The 17,905-nt window shown below is 35.1% G+C and overlaps 1 protein-coding gene across 1 annotated transcript; it reads left to right on the top strand.

The window, feature by feature from the left end:
• Window positions 1–125: 125 nt before the first annotated feature.
• On the top strand, window positions 126–15,660 carry LOC149079651 (small integral membrane protein 14). The gene is made up of 5 exons (XM_089240259.1): window positions 126–295; window positions 8,205–8,322; window positions 9,766–9,814; window positions 13,671–13,825; window positions 14,817–15,660. Exons 2-5 carry the CDS (start codon window positions 8,227–8,229, stop codon window positions 14,853–14,855), a joined length of 339 nt encoding a protein of 112 aa, XP_089096385.1. The 5' UTR covers window positions 126–295; window positions 8,205–8,226; the 3' UTR covers window positions 14,856–15,660.
• The last annotated feature ends 2,245 nt before the right edge of the window (window positions 15,661–17,905 follow it).

Genomic DNA, 17,905 nt, shown 5'->3' with positions numbered 1-17,905 from the left:
ATCAATCAACAGGCAGGATTCGGGTATGGGGAAATTATACATACGGATCCCGCCAAACCGTATCGTTCACGTCACGCAAATGTACATGTGTAGGAAGTTTGTTTTGATTCACTAATGTCAAAGTCGACCAGCTGCCATCTATACTGTTAAATGTACTTCTGCTGATATTCTTACGTGTCATTCATGAGCGGGGCAGTTGTTTAACGCGGTGCACGAAAATTTCGGGAGCATTTAACGAAATCTTATCCGGGGTCCGAGCTATTCAATAGCATTGATTCAAGTTTTGGATAGAAAAGTGAGTTGAACCGTAAATATATTTCGCAATCCTCTCATACGTTTGATTGATGCTTTTAAATGGACTGTTTGTTTATGTACTTGCATTGTTTTTCCATGTGTTCGAATTCAGTTTAGCTTTTTCTTGCCCATATGATCTTTGAAATGGTATTTATTTTGTAATCACAGAAATCGAGTTTTGTTAAAATACCTTATCAGGGCCTCTATATTATTGCACGAGGAAATTGGTTCGAAAATAATTGTGGGGGGGGGGGGGGCAGGCGCGGATCCGGAAAAGAGGTGATCAATTTTCCTAAAAGCCAAAGATATGTGTCACAATCGTGAAACACAGGACGAACCAATACAGCAAGTCACCTCTTCCGACACATCGCCCGGGTTTGCTGACTCCACTCCATTTAAAGCTGAAGATGTTTGCCTCCGCTTCATTCACAACTGAAGATGTCAGCTACATCTTCATTGACAACTGAAGATATCAGTTTTATCTTCATTGACAACTGAAGATATCAGTTTTATCTTCATTGACAGCTGAAGATATCAGCTTTGGCTCTATTGACAACTGAAGATGTCATCTGTGGCTCCATTGACAACTGAAGATGTCAGCTCTATCTCTATGGACAACAGAAGATGTCGGCTTTGGCTTCATTCGCGGCTGAAAATGTCTGCCTCTGCTTCATTTGCAGCATAATATGTCTGCCTCTGTTTCATTTGCAGCATAATATGTCTGCCTCTGTTTTATTTGCAGCATAAGATGTCTGCTTGTTTCATTTGCAGCATAAGATGTCTGCTTGCTTCATTTGCAGCATAGGATGTCTGCTTGCTTCATTTGCAGCATAAGATGTCTGCTTGCTTCATTTGCAGCATAAGATTTCTGCATCCCTTCCATTTGCAGCATAAGATTTCTGCATCCCTTCCATTTGCAGCATAAAATTTCTGCATCCCTTCCATTCACAACTTACAATGTCTGCCATTGCCTAATCAGCAGATGAAAATATCTGCCTCTACTTCATTTACAACTGAAGATGTCTAACTCGCTCCCATTCGCTGCTGAAGATGTCTTCACTCAGGATCCAGAGGAAGGGCACTATTGCCCATCCAAAGAGTATGATAATATGGGGAAATTTGTCTGCCCCATGAAATACGGGACACTCTTACAAACCTATGCAGTAAGTCATCCTATCAGACTCGGTGTCTTGGATTCTCACCTGTGTGGGAAGCCTCTCTATATCTTGTATAATGTCCAAGTATAATTTTCTTAATTTTTTACTTCTGTAAGCGCAGGGTCCAGTATAGCAACATATCTTACACCCCAACGCAGGTGACTCTGCAAATGGTGCTCAGCTAAGAGCGTTAAATATGGAATAAGGTTAGTAGAGGTTTGTCTTGTACATCATTTGATGCAAGTCCATGTATAGCGTTACTTTGGTTCGTGAGTCTAATTCACTCTATGTTAAAGTTTCCTTAATTGAAATCCTATACCTAAGCGAGAGAAATCTGTCATAAAAAGTGGGTGAAATGAGATAATTTGTTTCAGAAGTTTCTCCCTTATTATAGCCACAGCACGGTTAATTCCCAAATACAGGTATTTACCTTTTTGTTGCCTATTTTTCAGAAAACAGTGATATGTCTCGAATATCATTTTCCCTGCTGCTGAAACATGGTTTGGGGTGTTACTATTGTCATGCCTGTAATCCTAGCAAATAGCACTGAATCGGGTCTGCCAATTAAAGAAAATAGTCTCTAAACAGTGGTATATTATATATTGAGAATTCACCCACAGTTCTTTTCAAAGACTAAGTATAAATAGAAAATGTTTTCATTTTATATTTGTTGTATACTTTTAATTGTATTTTCAGAGTGCTGTGAAAGATCGGGGGGAGGGGGTAGGGGACTTCAATTTGAAATTCTGGCTCACATTAACTCGCCATGAGGGATCGTCTTTCACAGTCTTTTGCAGGCGCCGCTGTGGTGATCGAGTGGTCATAGTGACGGACTCGCATCGCGAGGATCCGGGTTCGAACCCCACCGGTGCCTCAATGGTGGTCAGCTGAAGTTGGTTTTCTGTGGTTTCAAACTTGAAGGCGTGAATGCGAGCCGATCTCCCCGTTGAAAAGTCTCGCCACAGAGAGCAACAGGCCTACAACGTAACAAATATTCAATCATTACATTTCACTCACAATTTGAAGTATAGATGGCAGCACTGAAATATCAAGCACAACACTAGCTACACACTCGGACTGTTAGGTGCACTCACTTTGTTCCAGACTCTGCCACGAAGCTGGGCTGGAAGAGATTTCGGCAACGGGATAAGTCCGGTGGCAGAGCCCCTGGCGTTCATTCATTCATTGTCTTTTGCAGGCCATAGTCAGATATTTAGTTTGGAGAAGGCGGGGGGGGGGGTGTTGTTATTCCATAAAAGTCAGCCATTTTTCCAACATTCCCCCATCGCTTTCTATGGGCGTGAGCTTATGTAATTGAAGAAAATCATTCCAATGAGAATAGAATTTTAACATTTATACAAGGTATTTATAAATCATAGATATAGCAAAGGATGCTGCCCTCTAAGACAAATCTTGACTGTTTCATTAAAAAAATGTATGAGCCTGTCATGCCAAGAATTTCAGGAGAGTAGCCCCACACTGACAAGAACAGTCCATTCATCATCTGATTGAAGACACTCCAAAATACAGTGGAATTTCAGTACCTCAACAACTAAAACATATCAGTGGTTCCCATCATTTTTTTAGGCCATATTCTGTCAAAGCCTCTCGAAATCCTGATGTCCCCCTGTCAGGGCCGTAACCAAAACGTTTGTCAGAAGGGATAATCCCCCCCCCCCCCACCAACAAAAAAAGTTTTTTTTATGTGAAGACATTTTTGCTTTACATCCTTAAATTTCTCAATATAGGGGTCCCCATCCCAAGTTCCCTCTTCCCCCCTGTAATTCTTGTTATTCAAAAAAATAATCCTATCTATTCACATTGAGGGAGCGAAAAAGTTTTTTACTCAGTTAAACTCAATTAACTCATTGTTTTTACATTGCTACATGCAGAATATTATTTTGTAAAGGGGTCCATAGTTTGCATATTTCTTCATTTTATTGACACAGTGGGGTCCGTGGGCTTCATCTCGTTGGCACAAATTGTCCGTAGAATACAGAATGTCAAGAAGTCATCAAAAGAAATTGTATATAATTTTAAAAAAGTTACATATATTTAAAAAGTATAAATTTTTTGAACTGATATAAAAGATGGGGGGGGGGGGGGTTCTGCAAAGTTCCAAGTCTTAATGGGAAAAACCCTCATTCTCATATTGGCCCCCTCCCCAAAAATGTTGGTAATCACCAGTATAGATGAACATATAGATGTGAATGGCTGTCAAATTAGTGAGGTTTCATTTGATCTCACAAAATTTCATAAACATTTATGTCATGTACATGTTCTTATATTGAAAAATTCCCCTCCATCATCTACAAATTAACAAAAACAAATTATCTGTAATTTTCTACGAAAAGTTTCCAAATTATCTTGAATTATGGTGGAAAAAAAACAAATTTATCCAAGTATAGTCCACACTGTTTAATGTGATCACATCAGAACTCCGGAGTTTCTGATAACAATAACAGAATAACTATATCAAAGAACCGTTTGCAAGTATGGTGACTATACATCTCATTTGATAGAACTGGACGTTTGGTAAATGGGTATTGGTAAAACAGACAACTCTATTTTTTCCCCCCACAATAATTTGTTGCGAACTGTTCACTAATTTTTCCCCTTTCAGCTAAAACCATTCATTTGTTATTCTGCCATTGTAAAGCGTTAAAATGGGACTGTATAATGTATGTCTCAAATTACAATATTTTATTCATATACAACTTTTTTTCCCTGAGGAAAGTCTCGTGGATAAAAAAATTTGAATCTAGTCAACTGGAAGAAACTGATCAAGAACTGAATGGGGAAGGCTTTTTTTAGTCATACATTTGCCTTCTCTATAGCAAGCCAAAATAGCAATTGCAAAAGCAGCTCCTGCCACATAGATCTGTGCCTGCCACATGCACATGGTTCACAGCAAATACTATGGATCAATTACGACATTAAGTCATTAAGTATGGAAATGTTTGTTGACAAGGAGGAAGAGAGCACTTTCTAGCCTTCTGCATAGTCTTGCAGTCTGATAATGAAAACTTAGAGAGAAAAAAATAAGTTTGATTTTAATCATAGCTTCAGAATACGCAAAAAAAAAAAACTTTCGACAAAAGAAAGGTTGTGACATTATCCTAGTCCTGATAACCATGAACAAATTTTTTCTCACAATATGATATTGGTCTGTTCTGTTGATTGCAAAAGTGATAACAATACCTGAATGATAACATTATCCATTATTCTAATAAGTTGTGTGACCTGTATCTGTTATTTGTGAATGAGCAGTGCAGTTGCCAAGGCTGAGGAAAACGTTCAATTTTTAACTTCTGAAATTTAAATTTTATTTTTACCTTATTGAACCATCTCCAGCTCAAAAATTTCTGACGTCATCCGCTCTTATCTGTGGCTTCGGTAGTCCACGGGTTGAGTTTCCAGTCTCCAAAAAAAGGGAATTACCCTTCAATCCATGAGGAAATATTTTCGACGAAAAAATGACCAAAAAAAAAAGGAAGCAAAGTTGTTGAAATATATGAGAGAAATGTTGTGAAAATTTGTTAGCTGGCCCAAAATGGGCAATTTTGAAAAATTAAATGTGATAGTAAATGCAAATCATAGTCAACTTAAGCCAATTTAGTTATCTTGTGTCGACTTAAAGAGGTTTCTCCCTATTGAACTTAATATTATGCAAACCATGAGAATAATAAATTGCGATTTATCAAGGACCTACTGCATGAGTATGTTATATCAGCTATAAAATAGTGTTGAGCTCATTCATCCAAAGAAGATTTATCAATTTTTTTTATTACTCTATTTATTTATGAGCTTGAAGAATTCATTGAATTTAATTCATTTTTGTTGCACTGAAAAAATCTCCCACCCACTCGAATTGCTGTCTTACCCATGTTAAATTCAACTCGCTTCATGCAATTGTTTTGTAGAACCAATCAATCTTGCAAAGCAAGGGATGTCTGTATTTGAAAACTTGAATCTGGGATACTTTTTAATGATGCTTGAAATAAAATTCATAGTGCAAGGAAAAAGTGGCCGAATGTAAAAATAAATAAATTTACAACTTCATAGAAAACAGTCTTTACAGGAAAATGACAAAAACCTCCCAGCTGTGTAAGAAATTTCTGGAATTCCCTGCGGAGATAAAAAAAACTATTCAAACCACTGCCAGTAGCTAAGGAAAAGTATTACTTAAATAAAAGTCACCGGGGAACTGGAGAAAATAGTAGAATGTGATTAAATGCAGACACATCAACATTGCTATGAAGCCTTTCAGTAAAGCTCAGTCTTCCCCTCTCCCTCCAATATAACGTAATCGTAGTCCAATAAAAGAAACACTAAAAAATGTATTTTTAATAATTGTAAATAAATTTTTTTTTAAATTTCAAATGAATGTCTAAAATATAAAGGATGTTTAGAGGTGTCGTGAGTTCAATACCTGGTTCATCCTTATCAGAAACATTACTGACACGGGGGTAGAACAGATACAACGACATGATCACAAAAAAAGATTGTTACCGCAGGGAGTCCCCCACTCTGAGGGGTTAGCGCACCAACCTATTGATGAGTATAAAAAAGGCTGCCATTCAGAATTGGCAATAAATTGTAAGTCCTGGGGTCAAATTAGCCCTCGTGTTTGTTTTTTTTTTTGGAAAAAAAGAAAGACAATGTACAGTTTAAAGAAAAACAGCATCTGTGGAAAGTACGACAATATGTTAGCAGTTGGAAACTCTGTTAAATATGTGTTCTGAAAACGTCTCATAATGGAATTGAATGCTTATGGAAAATCAGCTTCAAATTACTTGTTACGAAAATGAAAGTTGTTAATATTAACTCTGCATTTCTATTAGGACTTCATTTTCAAATGAAATGTAAGTTGAACCATAAGAAAAAAGATAAGATTATTGATTTTAACCAAAAGATTCAACGACTACGAAATTTTAGTCTCTGTTGATATAGCGTTTAACCTGAGTGTGAAATTTTGGAAATGCTGTCAACAGTCATTAACTCCCATTTATGAAATATTATCCAATTTAGGCTTATTGGTATATAATTTAAAATTAACCATGTTTTCCTGTATGTGGTGATTTACGGGTTTCTAATTGACATCATCTCACCAATCAAAATGAGAAAATATTGAAAAATAACATTTTTGATTTCTTTTGGAAGTATAAGGGCTGTTTGCATTTCAGCCATTTGGCTGTACAAAAATAATTAAGAAATCGATCAAATCATACAAAGTGAGTTACATTCTAAATATTATAACTGCAATTGTATTCGCACATCACAATTTTTACACTTTTCAATAACTTTGTTGCATTATAAACACGTTTTCTGCCATGATTTTTTTACACGTTAGAAATTTATAGCTTGTTTTATTATTGCATAGCGGGGCCTGACATTTCTGTCTTCTTCCTGGTACAGTTGCATTTGTTGGCAAAATTCTGATTCCTGAACAAATAAGGTACTCTAACCTTGTTAACTGATTTCAACAAGGAGAAAGCCAACTTTCCCAGTTTTATTATTATTTTTTTCTTTACAAATCAACCAAGCACTTCTTTAGGCTACATCAAATGTTATGGAAAACGCACACTGGCAGATGAATGGTATTCGTACAGAATGCTTTTGAGCCATCTGATCAACACGATAGTTTGTTCCATTGTAAAACTCGTCTGCTTCAGAAATTTTTTCTCATTTTGATATATTTCAATACATTGAACATGATAGAAGAATATTTTCCTTTTTCTTACCCAGAAAACACAAGATGTAAAGTCTTCAAGTGTAAACACTTCAAACAAAAATATTTAAAGGGGGTCCCTGATGAATTTCCTGTGAAATTTCTTTTTGATCTTCTATTACTATACCTACCAAAACAGTATTATTCTGCTTCAGTATTTCAGCAAGTACTCATGAAGAAAAACAATCATTTTATTCTCAAATTTCTCTACTAGCTTTCAGATAAAATTCAATCATTTGCATCACTACATTTTTGGCCATATATTGGTATTTTTGTTTTATAATTAGTCTATCATTAAGGATGCTTTCAATAAGCCGAAGTGAGCATATCCATATTAGTAGAAATTTGATACGCATGGATATATGAAAGTGCCTATAACATTACCGGTCAAGCTCAACAGTGATGGTCCTTCTAGGTATAACTAAAAATACCCCTGTAATTTTTTCCTCATTTATGGTAGTTGGACAGCGTAATATTTAAGCATTTTTGATAAAATCTGTAACATTTCAAGATTCTAAACAATTAAAATCTAGAGAGGAGATCGAAAACAATCAAAATGATCGATGTGCCTTTCTAGTGTTAAGGCTCCTGATTTAGCCCTTCATTCAGCTTCTGCAAAGTTTTTCAAAGCATTCCTAAACAGACAATTCTAGACTTGAGAAATCCCAGGGGCACGAGATCTCCACCACAACTAAATAATTGGTATCAACTCCTAGTTTTCCACATATGATTATTGAAATGGAGTCTGAGGTTGATAATAAAGTTTCAGAATTTATGTCATAGACTTAGAAAGATTACGCCAAGTCCTTAAAAATTTCAGATTTTTTTTTAAAGAAAAGAAATATGCTCTTGGCTTCTAAAAAAAATCTCTCTGATTCCAAATCTTTTTAGATTTGTCAAGCTCTGCTCTAAAACTTTTGTCAGAATTAGTTTGAAAACTTTTTTAACCCCATCAGTTTATTTATTTTAGTTTATCAATTATTAATTCTTACTCATACATCATATACTTTTTTTTGCCACAGGTTGCATTGATTATAGCTAATCATGGCTGATGGTGGTGGAGGAAATGGCGGGGGTGGTTTTGATCCCTGCGAATGCATGTGGTCTCATCAGGATGCTATGAGGCGCTTGATTTCATTGGTGAGTGGCTGATAACATTAAATGTTGAACCGTTAAGTGCAGGCATGAGAAAATTTAATTTTGAAATTATAAATTTTTTCATTAAAATTTTTTTTTCAATTTTTATTCAGACAAAATGTCCTTTTCTATCTATTTAAATGCAATTAATTTTATTTTGGAATGAATGAATGATTATTTTTTAATCGAAATTGTAATTAACTTCATAACATTTTCATAAAGGTTATATAATGATAAAGATGATGATCACTGTCTGCAGAATCTGATAGAAAGTATTTTCATATACATCACCATTTGTTTAGAAGAATTTTTGTACTACAGTTGACACTCGTGATAATGACCATGCATTATAGTGACCATTCTATTGTAATAACTGATATGATAAGTCCCAGTTTGTCAAATGTTTTTATATGATGGATATCATGTTATCGTTTTGACGTATAATGACCGCCTGATATGTTTATTTTCGACCGAATGTTAGGGGTCACTAGGTTGTTATAACTAGCATCCACTGCATTATGATTTTGGCGGTACATCTCTAATCACTGTTGCAATTCTTATATGAATGATACATTCATTGAAAATATCTCGTACCAAATCAGACAAGGGGTGTTATATTTGAGTTTGAGAGTGCAATTTAGAGTTTGTTATACAAGAGGGATAGTTGGACCATATTTGGCAGTGAGTTGTAAATACAAGGCCTCACAACAAAAATATTCCAATACAGACAGTACTAAATGGACTGCAGTTTCATGAAAGGATAGGGAACCAGGCCCATAGCCAGAAATTTTGTTCGGCGGGACTAAAGTGATAGAACAATAGATTTGACCACCTTTTTCCCTTTTTTGTCATTTTTTTCGCATTTCGGGCTAAGGGGGGGGGGCAGACCCAAAGCCCCCCCCCCCTTCCCGATGCAGCTTTGTAGGGAACAGTGGCAATACTGTTTCCTATGTATTTCATTTGAAAATTTGTAACTTTTCAATATGTACCAGAGTGAAATGATAGCTCAAAGAACATACATTCAGGACCTCTATAAAAATCTTGGACAGTGGCTATGGGGATCCCAGCATCAAATCAAAAAGTCTTCGAATGACAAATATAAAAAAGTCTTCGAATCAGTGTCAGCAATGCTAGGACCTGTGTATTCAGTTCCAAAGAATGCTTTATTTTGAAGGCGATTTGTAATGATACACACACAGTGAAAATTTGATTCGAAGTATTTGAGTAGCGTCTGCTTGGAGAATTTTTTTTTTGGTAATGAAAGTTAAGGTACTAGTACAGTGAAACCGGTCTAAGACACTGTATAAGATGGGAAACCTGTTTAAAACGGAATCAAAATATTTTGTTCTTGTATGCATTGCTTTAAAACCATAATGACAATCTTTTTCGTGTAAGAATTTTTTCAATTTTCTTCATGATGTTTATACAAATTATTTATGTTTATAGCTGCGCAGTTCCCAAGGATATTGCACCTCTGACGAATGCTTTCAAGACTGTAAGTCTATACTTATTATACATTTCTTAAACAGAGTTGGTGATATTTTCAAGTTATGCCTAACCCATTAGAGCTTACAAACAAATTTTTTTTCTCTCTCTCTCTCTCTCTTGCAATATACAGAACTTATAATATCTCTGAAGTATACAGTTGTGGAAAAAATGATAATACCAGGTGAAATGTGATTTCAAAAAAAAAAAAAAAAAAAATTAAAGCTCAGAATTTTTCAGAGATGAGAAAAGATATGTGTGAAAAAATAATTTGAAACTCTCAATACTTTTCTTTAAATAATTTTTCTCTTGATTATCATTACAATGTAGTGTGGAAAAAAAAAAATGTTAAGTTCACTTTTCCTTTTTTGAGGCCACCTCGTTTACAGACTAGGCGTCATATTTCTGAGCTTTTCAAAGTATTTGATGCAGTTCTTTTCCACCAAGTTCAATTTGTAAAGATTTTAGACAAGGCAAAATGCTATCTTAAATAGAGCAAGATAAAGCAAAAGTCTTTGCTTTGAAAAGTGTGAATTAACTTCTTGTGAAATTGGGAAAATATTTATTAGGTCTAAACCAGTGATTCCCAATCTTTTTTTAGACCATGCCCCACCAAAGCATCTCTGAAATGCTCATGCAATCCCCCACCACATCAAGGCCATAATTAGAACTTTTCTCAGAAGGGGTCTCCCCCCCTCCCCCCGTCTGTCCGTGAAACTTCATGGTCCCACAATTTTTTTTGTGAGTGAATCTTTTTTTTTTTTTTGCTTTTCATCCTTAAATTTTGCAACCGGGGGGGGGGGGGGGTTGTCCTTCCCTCACCTTAGCTCTGTCTCGAAAACCCTTGGTCAAAACCCTGCCAAAGGAAAACACTGAAAAAGAAAAAGAAAGTAATCAAAAGAAACTGCTTAAAAAGTATAAATTTGAATTGATTTTGAAAATTAAAGTTGCAAAGTTCCAAGTCTTTAAGGGAAAAACTGATTCTGAAATTGCTACCCTTATTTAATCAAATTGCCCTACTTTGTTAACCAACATTTAGAATGGTGATTCCCAGTTTCTTGAAAAACTCAGAATGTTATGTGGAGTGTGTGAAGGTACAGATGGACTGTCTTCTTTAACAGATTGGTGGAAGAGAATTGAGATAAACTGAGATATGTGAACAAAAAACGTTATCAGAAAATACTGTGAATGATTTGCAACTCTCTTGTACCAGTATAAATGTCCGTAATGTAATATTTAGAAGTCTGTGCATGCAATGTATTCAAAATTGAAGGTTTCCCTGACCGCCCCTTACAAACACACACACACAATAATAAGTGCTTTTAAAAAATACTTAATGCTAGGGGATAAACATTAGCCATTTTATGTAGTTGTTGGGATGAGTTATATAAAAGCTGAAGGAAAATTATTATTATATTACTCAGGCTGTGTCACCCATCTCTCTATTGCAATTCGCTGATGACGTGAAGTTATTCTCTTCAGTGGAAAACACTAGGGGCCTAAGAATTGCATGCCAACAACTTTTCCAGTGGAGTTGTCGGTATAAACTACCTATTTCATCATCAAAAAGTGGATCAATGCATTTAGGTAGACGCACCGATCCTGAATATTACCAACTAGGTAATGAAACGTTACAGCAATTGGATACATGCATGGATTTAGGTATTGCAATGAGCCACATTCTGGATTTCACTGATCATTGTCATGGCATAGTCTGCAAAGCTAATAGAATTTCATATATGTTACGTACGACATACCGTAAGTGTGATGCGCATACATTGCCACATGCTTTCTGTGTGTACGTTCGCCCGATTCTGGAGTTCTGTTTGCAAGTATGAAGCCCTTACAAAATCAAGGACATACAGCTCCTCGAAAAGCCACAGAGGTCGTTTACTAAACGAATACCTGGCATGAGCGGTCTATCTTATTGCCAGAGACTTCAATTTCTGGGTTTACACTCACTGGAATGGCGTAGAATCACTGCAGATCTGAAGATGTGCTACAAACTAGTCCACCAAATTGTTTATCTACCATCGAGAGAGCCTTTCTTTGAGATCATAGACAGGCGAGTTAACCTACGTAGGCATCGCTTCCAAATAAGAATACCAACGGCTAGAAGAGATTGCTTTTTCCATGGATATAGATGCAGTGTGGCAAGAATATGGAACAGTCTTCCATCAGAACTTGTATGTGCCTCCTACACAAGATTTGCTTCCACTATTGGGGATTTCGACCTGACTCCGTATGCGAAGTGCTTCCCGTACTGACTATTTTTTTTTTTTTTCTTCCAGTATAAGTGCATTTCATGCCTTCTGGGGTTATTGTAAATAAATAAATAACATCGAAACAGACTTTATTTTCAACCATACACAAGCCGTCACTCTTGCAAACTGCTGCTGCACACATACCTTTTTGGCCACACTGTTTAAAGTTGCTCTGGGGGTGAGACCACACGTGTGGCAATGTAGTGCAGTAAAACCTCGTTACAATGATGCTCTGTGGACCAAGAAAAATATAGCTGTAGAGGCAGCAGTTTTGCATTAGAATATAGACATTTCCAAACAAGACTTGAAAAAATATCATTGTTGAGGGATCTTCTGTTATATTGAGCATTGTTGTAGCAAGGTTTCACTGTATTGCCACAAATCTTTTTATGTGTTAAATTCTGAAAAGGTGATATTTTGCCTTGTATCACCTAGTGTACTCCAAGTTAATTCACTCTTTTTAAAAGCAAGGATTTTTTTACCTTGATCTATTTGAGATGGGCTTTTGCCTTCTGTCTTAACAAATCAAGCTTCTTATAGAAAACAACCACATTAAATGATCTGAGATGCACCTAAATATGACACATATCCATAAAGATATGAAGATAAGTTGTGTATGTGATGCAAAAAAAAGGAGCTACCTTAATATCCCCCCCCCCCCAACATTCTTACGATAATCAGAAAAAAAATTACTAAAAAAATATTAGGAATTTATAAATGATTTTATTCATTATTTCCCATCAAATTTATCTTCAAAAAATTATTGAAAAATTTTGAGCTTTGCTTTTTTAATCACCATTTTGGCCTTACCCCTGTAGTGCAGTTATGAATTCATCTTATTTTAGTTACATTGTTGCTAGATTTTTGGTTTCCTTAACTCCCAATCAAGAGTAATTGTTCCTCGTTTACAAAAGATGGTCATGTTACAGTTATAAAAGAAAATTTTTTTTTGCGGAATTCTGCTATGATTTTCACCTTTTTTTGTGGAAGTTAGCTGAGCAGCATTTGAATTCTTAAATTTATTTGTATACTGGCAAGTATAGAAATTCATTTAATTCATTTAATCATAAATTTGATACTTGTAGACATGTTAGGAAGAACCACCATGTTATCTCATTGAAGGTGTTAGTAGGATTTGAACATTTATCATTTCATCCATGTGTGATAAAAAATGTTCTAACATTTTGGTTTTATGTAACTGTCAATTTTAACAAGTTGAAGTTGCTGTATTGTTTCAGGAAAAAACACAGCAGCTTGTGCTGTGTTTGGAGAAACTTTCCTAATAAAATCTAAAACTAGTAAGAAATGTAGAGAAACGATGAACTTCTCCACTAATTTTATGAAGTACTAATGACACACACACTGGATGTTTGTCCTCTGTAGTTTAATCGGTAGAACATGCACCCGGAAAGTTGCGAGGTTGGTGGTTCAATTCCCCACAGAGGAATGTGACTTCTTTCCAATTATCTTTGCTTGGCATCCAGCCATTTGTACTTCATACTTGGTAAGAAATGTGTTGCTGTAACTGAAACTATATTATGTCACCACCGACAAAAAAAAAAAATTCAGGTCATTCAATGCCATAACTTTTTTTAATGACAGTACCTGGACCAGTGAACCCATCCAATACTGGTGGTGAAGATACTTTCTTCATGTTCATGGTGATTTGGATTGTAGTGGCCATGCTGCTCTACTTCCTGCGACCTGCTTCACTTTTTGGGCGAAACAGTGGTGATGATAAGCCTTCCAACAACCAGGTACAGTTCATTTATTTACGTTTGTTCTTAAATGAGATTTCAGATTTAGTTTTCTTAAGTCATTACAGTTGTTATCTATTTTGTACTGCAAGTGCAAAAGAAGGTTAAAGAAAGTCTTGTTAATGATATCTATGATCACACACATTGGCCTTGAAGTTTAATTTGAAAAATTAAGAGTAGATGTCTATTTTCCTCCTATAAATTCACAAATTATACATTGAAATAACATTAAAAATTCTTAGTGCGGATTATGTGCTTTTTGCACGTCAAATGTAGTTTTTTTTACCTCAGGGGTTGAAATAGAAATGAATACTTTAAAAAAAAAAAAATTCTAAGATTTATAGGTGGGTAAAGATGGGAGTAAAAAATTGACATTTTTTTTTCTGCAAAAAAAATTGATCAACTCCTTCCAGGCTTTAAGCTTTCATTATTAATGAATAAAATTTGCATCAAGCTTTTGTGGACTATATGATATGTTTTCTCAAAGTAGCAGAAGTTGCATCTGTGGATTACACACAGGGAAATACTGTAACTAATGAATGTGTCTTATAGGTACCAGAAGTTATCATTGCTTGATAGTAGGAACATTAAAAGAAATTGGTTTTTGATGGTTGTGAATGATGTTCTGATGGGTCAAAATATTAAGAAACTATCAAAACATTAGAAGGATTTTGGTATCTCTACTGGCAAAAATCCAGTGATAGTTTGGGTTTGACTTTTGTTTAAAAAAAATGTGTAAAAAAAAGTTAATTGTGATTAAAATCTTGTTTTTCCTCTTTTGCCCTACCTTTATGTGAATGCAAATCACACAACTTTGTTTCTGCTACAAACACATGACATATGATGCATTAGAACAGATTCTCATAAATCAGTATCATTTTTCAAGAGCCTTCAATGAATAAAGTAATAAACAGCAGATGTACATGTGCTAATTCTCTACATTTTATACATTTATGAGTTCAAATAATGAATGGATTTTTTTTTGTTCCAGGGTCCACAGCAGCCTCCTCCAGACAACTTGGCACAGTGAACATGTCTGCATCCTTTGCACAGCAAATCTTGTTGTACATGAGTATATATATGAATAAATGTGGGAAGTGCATATAAAAAGTTATAGTCCTGGGAAACACTGATTTATTAATCAGAATTTGTTTTTTTCTTTTCCTACATATTTATTTGTTATTTTTCCCCTTGCATATACATATTTATTGAGAGTGTCTGTAAAATACAAATGGCTATTTTATCAAATCTTACATAAGATGGTCTGAAACAATTTTTTTTTTGTAACTATTATGTTTATGTCATGGTATATACATATATATATTAATAATATTATTTCTTTAAAGATTAAGGACAGGAAACTGATTCATTAATTTGTATCCAGTCCCTTTTCCTGCACAAGGTATCCAAGCTGGTGCTGTATTAAGGATTGCGATCTGCTGAGGTCTGAGGTCAGTTATGGATATAGATGCTGATGATCACAAATGCTTGTGATAAAGTTGAGTCATTCCATGCTCTGCACAAGTTTATGTGAATGTCTTTAATAACTTTGTTCTTCTGTATTAAATGAGCACAACTAGTTAAATCTATGCAACACATATTAGTCTAAATCTTCAATGATTAAAACAAGCTTGGAGCCGAATAGTTATCTGTCCTACTTTGGATGTTTTCAAAGATACCCTCTCTCTGCTAGAAAGAGGGTCATCCCAGGTGAACTTGACTGAAATATCAGTTTCCCCCCTAAAAATCATATTGCAATTAAACCTTCAGTGACCACAATAATATATGAATTTATATCACTCAAAACTTTTCTTTGCCTGTCTTATAATTTTTATTCTATGAGAATTCTATTCCACACCAACAAAGTAGAAGATCCGAATATGGGTTACATGTTTCATTTTGAGGTTTGGCCATCTAGGTTATCAAAACATAGCTCATCATGTTATCGAATACATTGTAGCAAAAGAAAATGTAATAATAATTAAAATGTACGGAGAATGAAATTAATTAGACCTGATAAAGTTTTGAGGTACAAAGCTATGTGATTTCATGAAAAAATGTTGTTTGCTTCACATGTGGAGTAACAGCAATAATTCAAATGTTAAAAATTGTCTTCCTTTACCCTTGCGCGATACTTTCATGCCTTCCTCACTAAATGGCAAAGTCTTCTACTTGCTCATTTGACAGCTAGCTTGTATTTGGACCTTCTGTATGAAAAATGTTCTTTGCACTAGTTGCTTTACCAACAGGAAAAACAGTTACCTGTATTTATTTATAATTTTACATTATCTCATTGTGATGTAATTTAACTCTAGTCATTTTTTTTCTCTTCATAACTTCCGTAAATGATATGACCCTTTTAAATTTGAACAATTTTAATGTAATCAAATGGTAGCAAAGTGTTATTATATACAGTCAAACTTCTATAAGTGGTTATATATACTGTTGTGCCCAAAATCGTAATACGTGAGAGAGCAGTTTGTGCCCCCCCCCCCACCCCAATTCAGTCTTGCTGAATTCATAGTGAAATGACTGCATTAAATTTAACTATGCAATCTGTAACAAAAATTATGCAAATGCACGAATTTCTTTTTCAAATGTACTTTTTTTACTGCTTTTGGTGCGCAAGAACTGAAAATAATCATTCAGTTGTAGTTTCATCCGCTAAAAACAGTATCATATGTGTGTATATATATATATATATATATATCTGACTCATATTAATGTATGGAGATGGGACCAGAGAAAATAATCCACTTAACCAATTTATAGCAAAGAGATCCAAATGTTGAGGACAGATGTTAAAAGCAGTATTTTACTATGTATTTCTTTTATTATTAAAGTCAATGCTCATTATAACAACCCCCAATGTTTCGGCAAAAACCAATGGTATATTATGTGGTCATTACATTGAAAGGGGGGGGGGACATATAGGATATTAGTTGTATGAAAACATTTGAGACTCATTCCATCAGTCGTTATAATGGAATGATCACTATATCATGGGGGTCATTATAATGAGTGTCGACTATATTTTGTTGTGTGCCTGCATGTCTTTTTTGATGAATTCTGATAAAGTAAATAACCTGCATACTTTTAGGGGTTTTGCTCTGAAAAAAAAAATTTTTTCTGTCTTTTTATGACCAGTTTAGGATAAGACCAACTTATATTGGTGCAAACCTATATGCTTATTATTATTGAACTATAGAACAGTTTTTAAAATATGTATTTGATCTTTTTTTGCTCTCGAGAATTAACCTTACATCTCTCTATAACCCTTCAACACTAAACTCAGCTGCATTCGGCGGAACATACAAGCAGTTATAGTCAGTGCTGTTATGGCAGGGGCGCATAACTTTTCGAGTGGGCTGGATATGTGAGAGAGCTATAGACTGCTACCAACTACCTTTTTTTAAGAGATTTGAACTGGAAACCCTCAGTGTCCTACTCTTTTGTTGTCAAGCTGTACTATTAAATTATTCACATAGACTTATGAACAGGTTTCATTCCAAGCATTGTACGTGAGTTGAAATGGTGCCAGTTTTGTGAGAATTCACTTAAACCTGAAGAGCCAAATACATTCAAGTTCCCATCACTTATGCAATTTTAAATCTTTTGAAAGGACATTGTTGTTACGGATATTCTGAATACTGTACTTTCTTTGAAAATAGTTTTCATGCAATGGAGACCCACCAAGCATCGTTGGTCTAAAAACTCTTCACTTCATCCCTTCCAAATGCCGTGCCAAGAATGGCGTATGAAAACTCAAACACATTACAACAAAGGACAAGGCATCATCATCTGCAACATGTCTGTCTTACTGCATGGCCTTATCCAAGTTTCCAATCAATTAATATGTAATTATGGCCCAAGAGACATCAGGTGCAGAGGAAGGGAGGTCAAGATAATGAGAACTGGTACTATGGTCTTTTAGAGAATAAGTATGATTGAATGCTGATACTTCCAGCCAGGAAGTACCTGGAATATCACTTTGCCCAAGGCCCATGCTACTTTCAGGACAGCCCTAAATCGTCTCCCTTTTGACCATGTGCCATTTCTGTTGTGTCCTTGTCCAAGTAG

The sequence above is a fragment of the Pholcus phalangioides genome, unplaced genomic scaffold (assembly GCF_987345545.1).
Source record: "Pholcus phalangioides strain wild (caught in Gottingen) unplaced genomic scaffold, Ppha-v1.0 ptg000012l_1, whole genome shotgun sequence".
In the NCBI taxonomy this organism is placed as follows: Eukaryota; Metazoa; Arthropoda; class Arachnida; order Araneae; family Pholcidae; genus Pholcus; species Pholcus phalangioides.
Note: the sequence above shows the minus strand (reverse complement) of the source record. Positions and strands in the feature narration are given on the sequence as shown.

What these genes read in the sequence shown, in the direction of transcription:
- LOC149079651 (XM_089240259.1), top strand. Translation starts at nt 8,227, where the DNA reads ATGGCTGATGGTGGTGGAGGAAATGGCGGGGGTGGTTTTGATCCCTGC. An exon ending in TGACGAATGCTTTCAAGACT is followed by an intron (nt 9,815 to 13,670) that starts GTAAGTCTATAC and finishes TTTTAATGACAG; the next exon opens with TACCTGGACCAGTGAACCCA. An exon ending in ATAAGCCTTCCAACAACCAG is followed by an intron (nt 13,826 to 14,816) that starts GTACAGTTCATT and finishes TTTTTGTTCCAG; the next exon opens with GGTCCACAGCAGCCTCCTCC.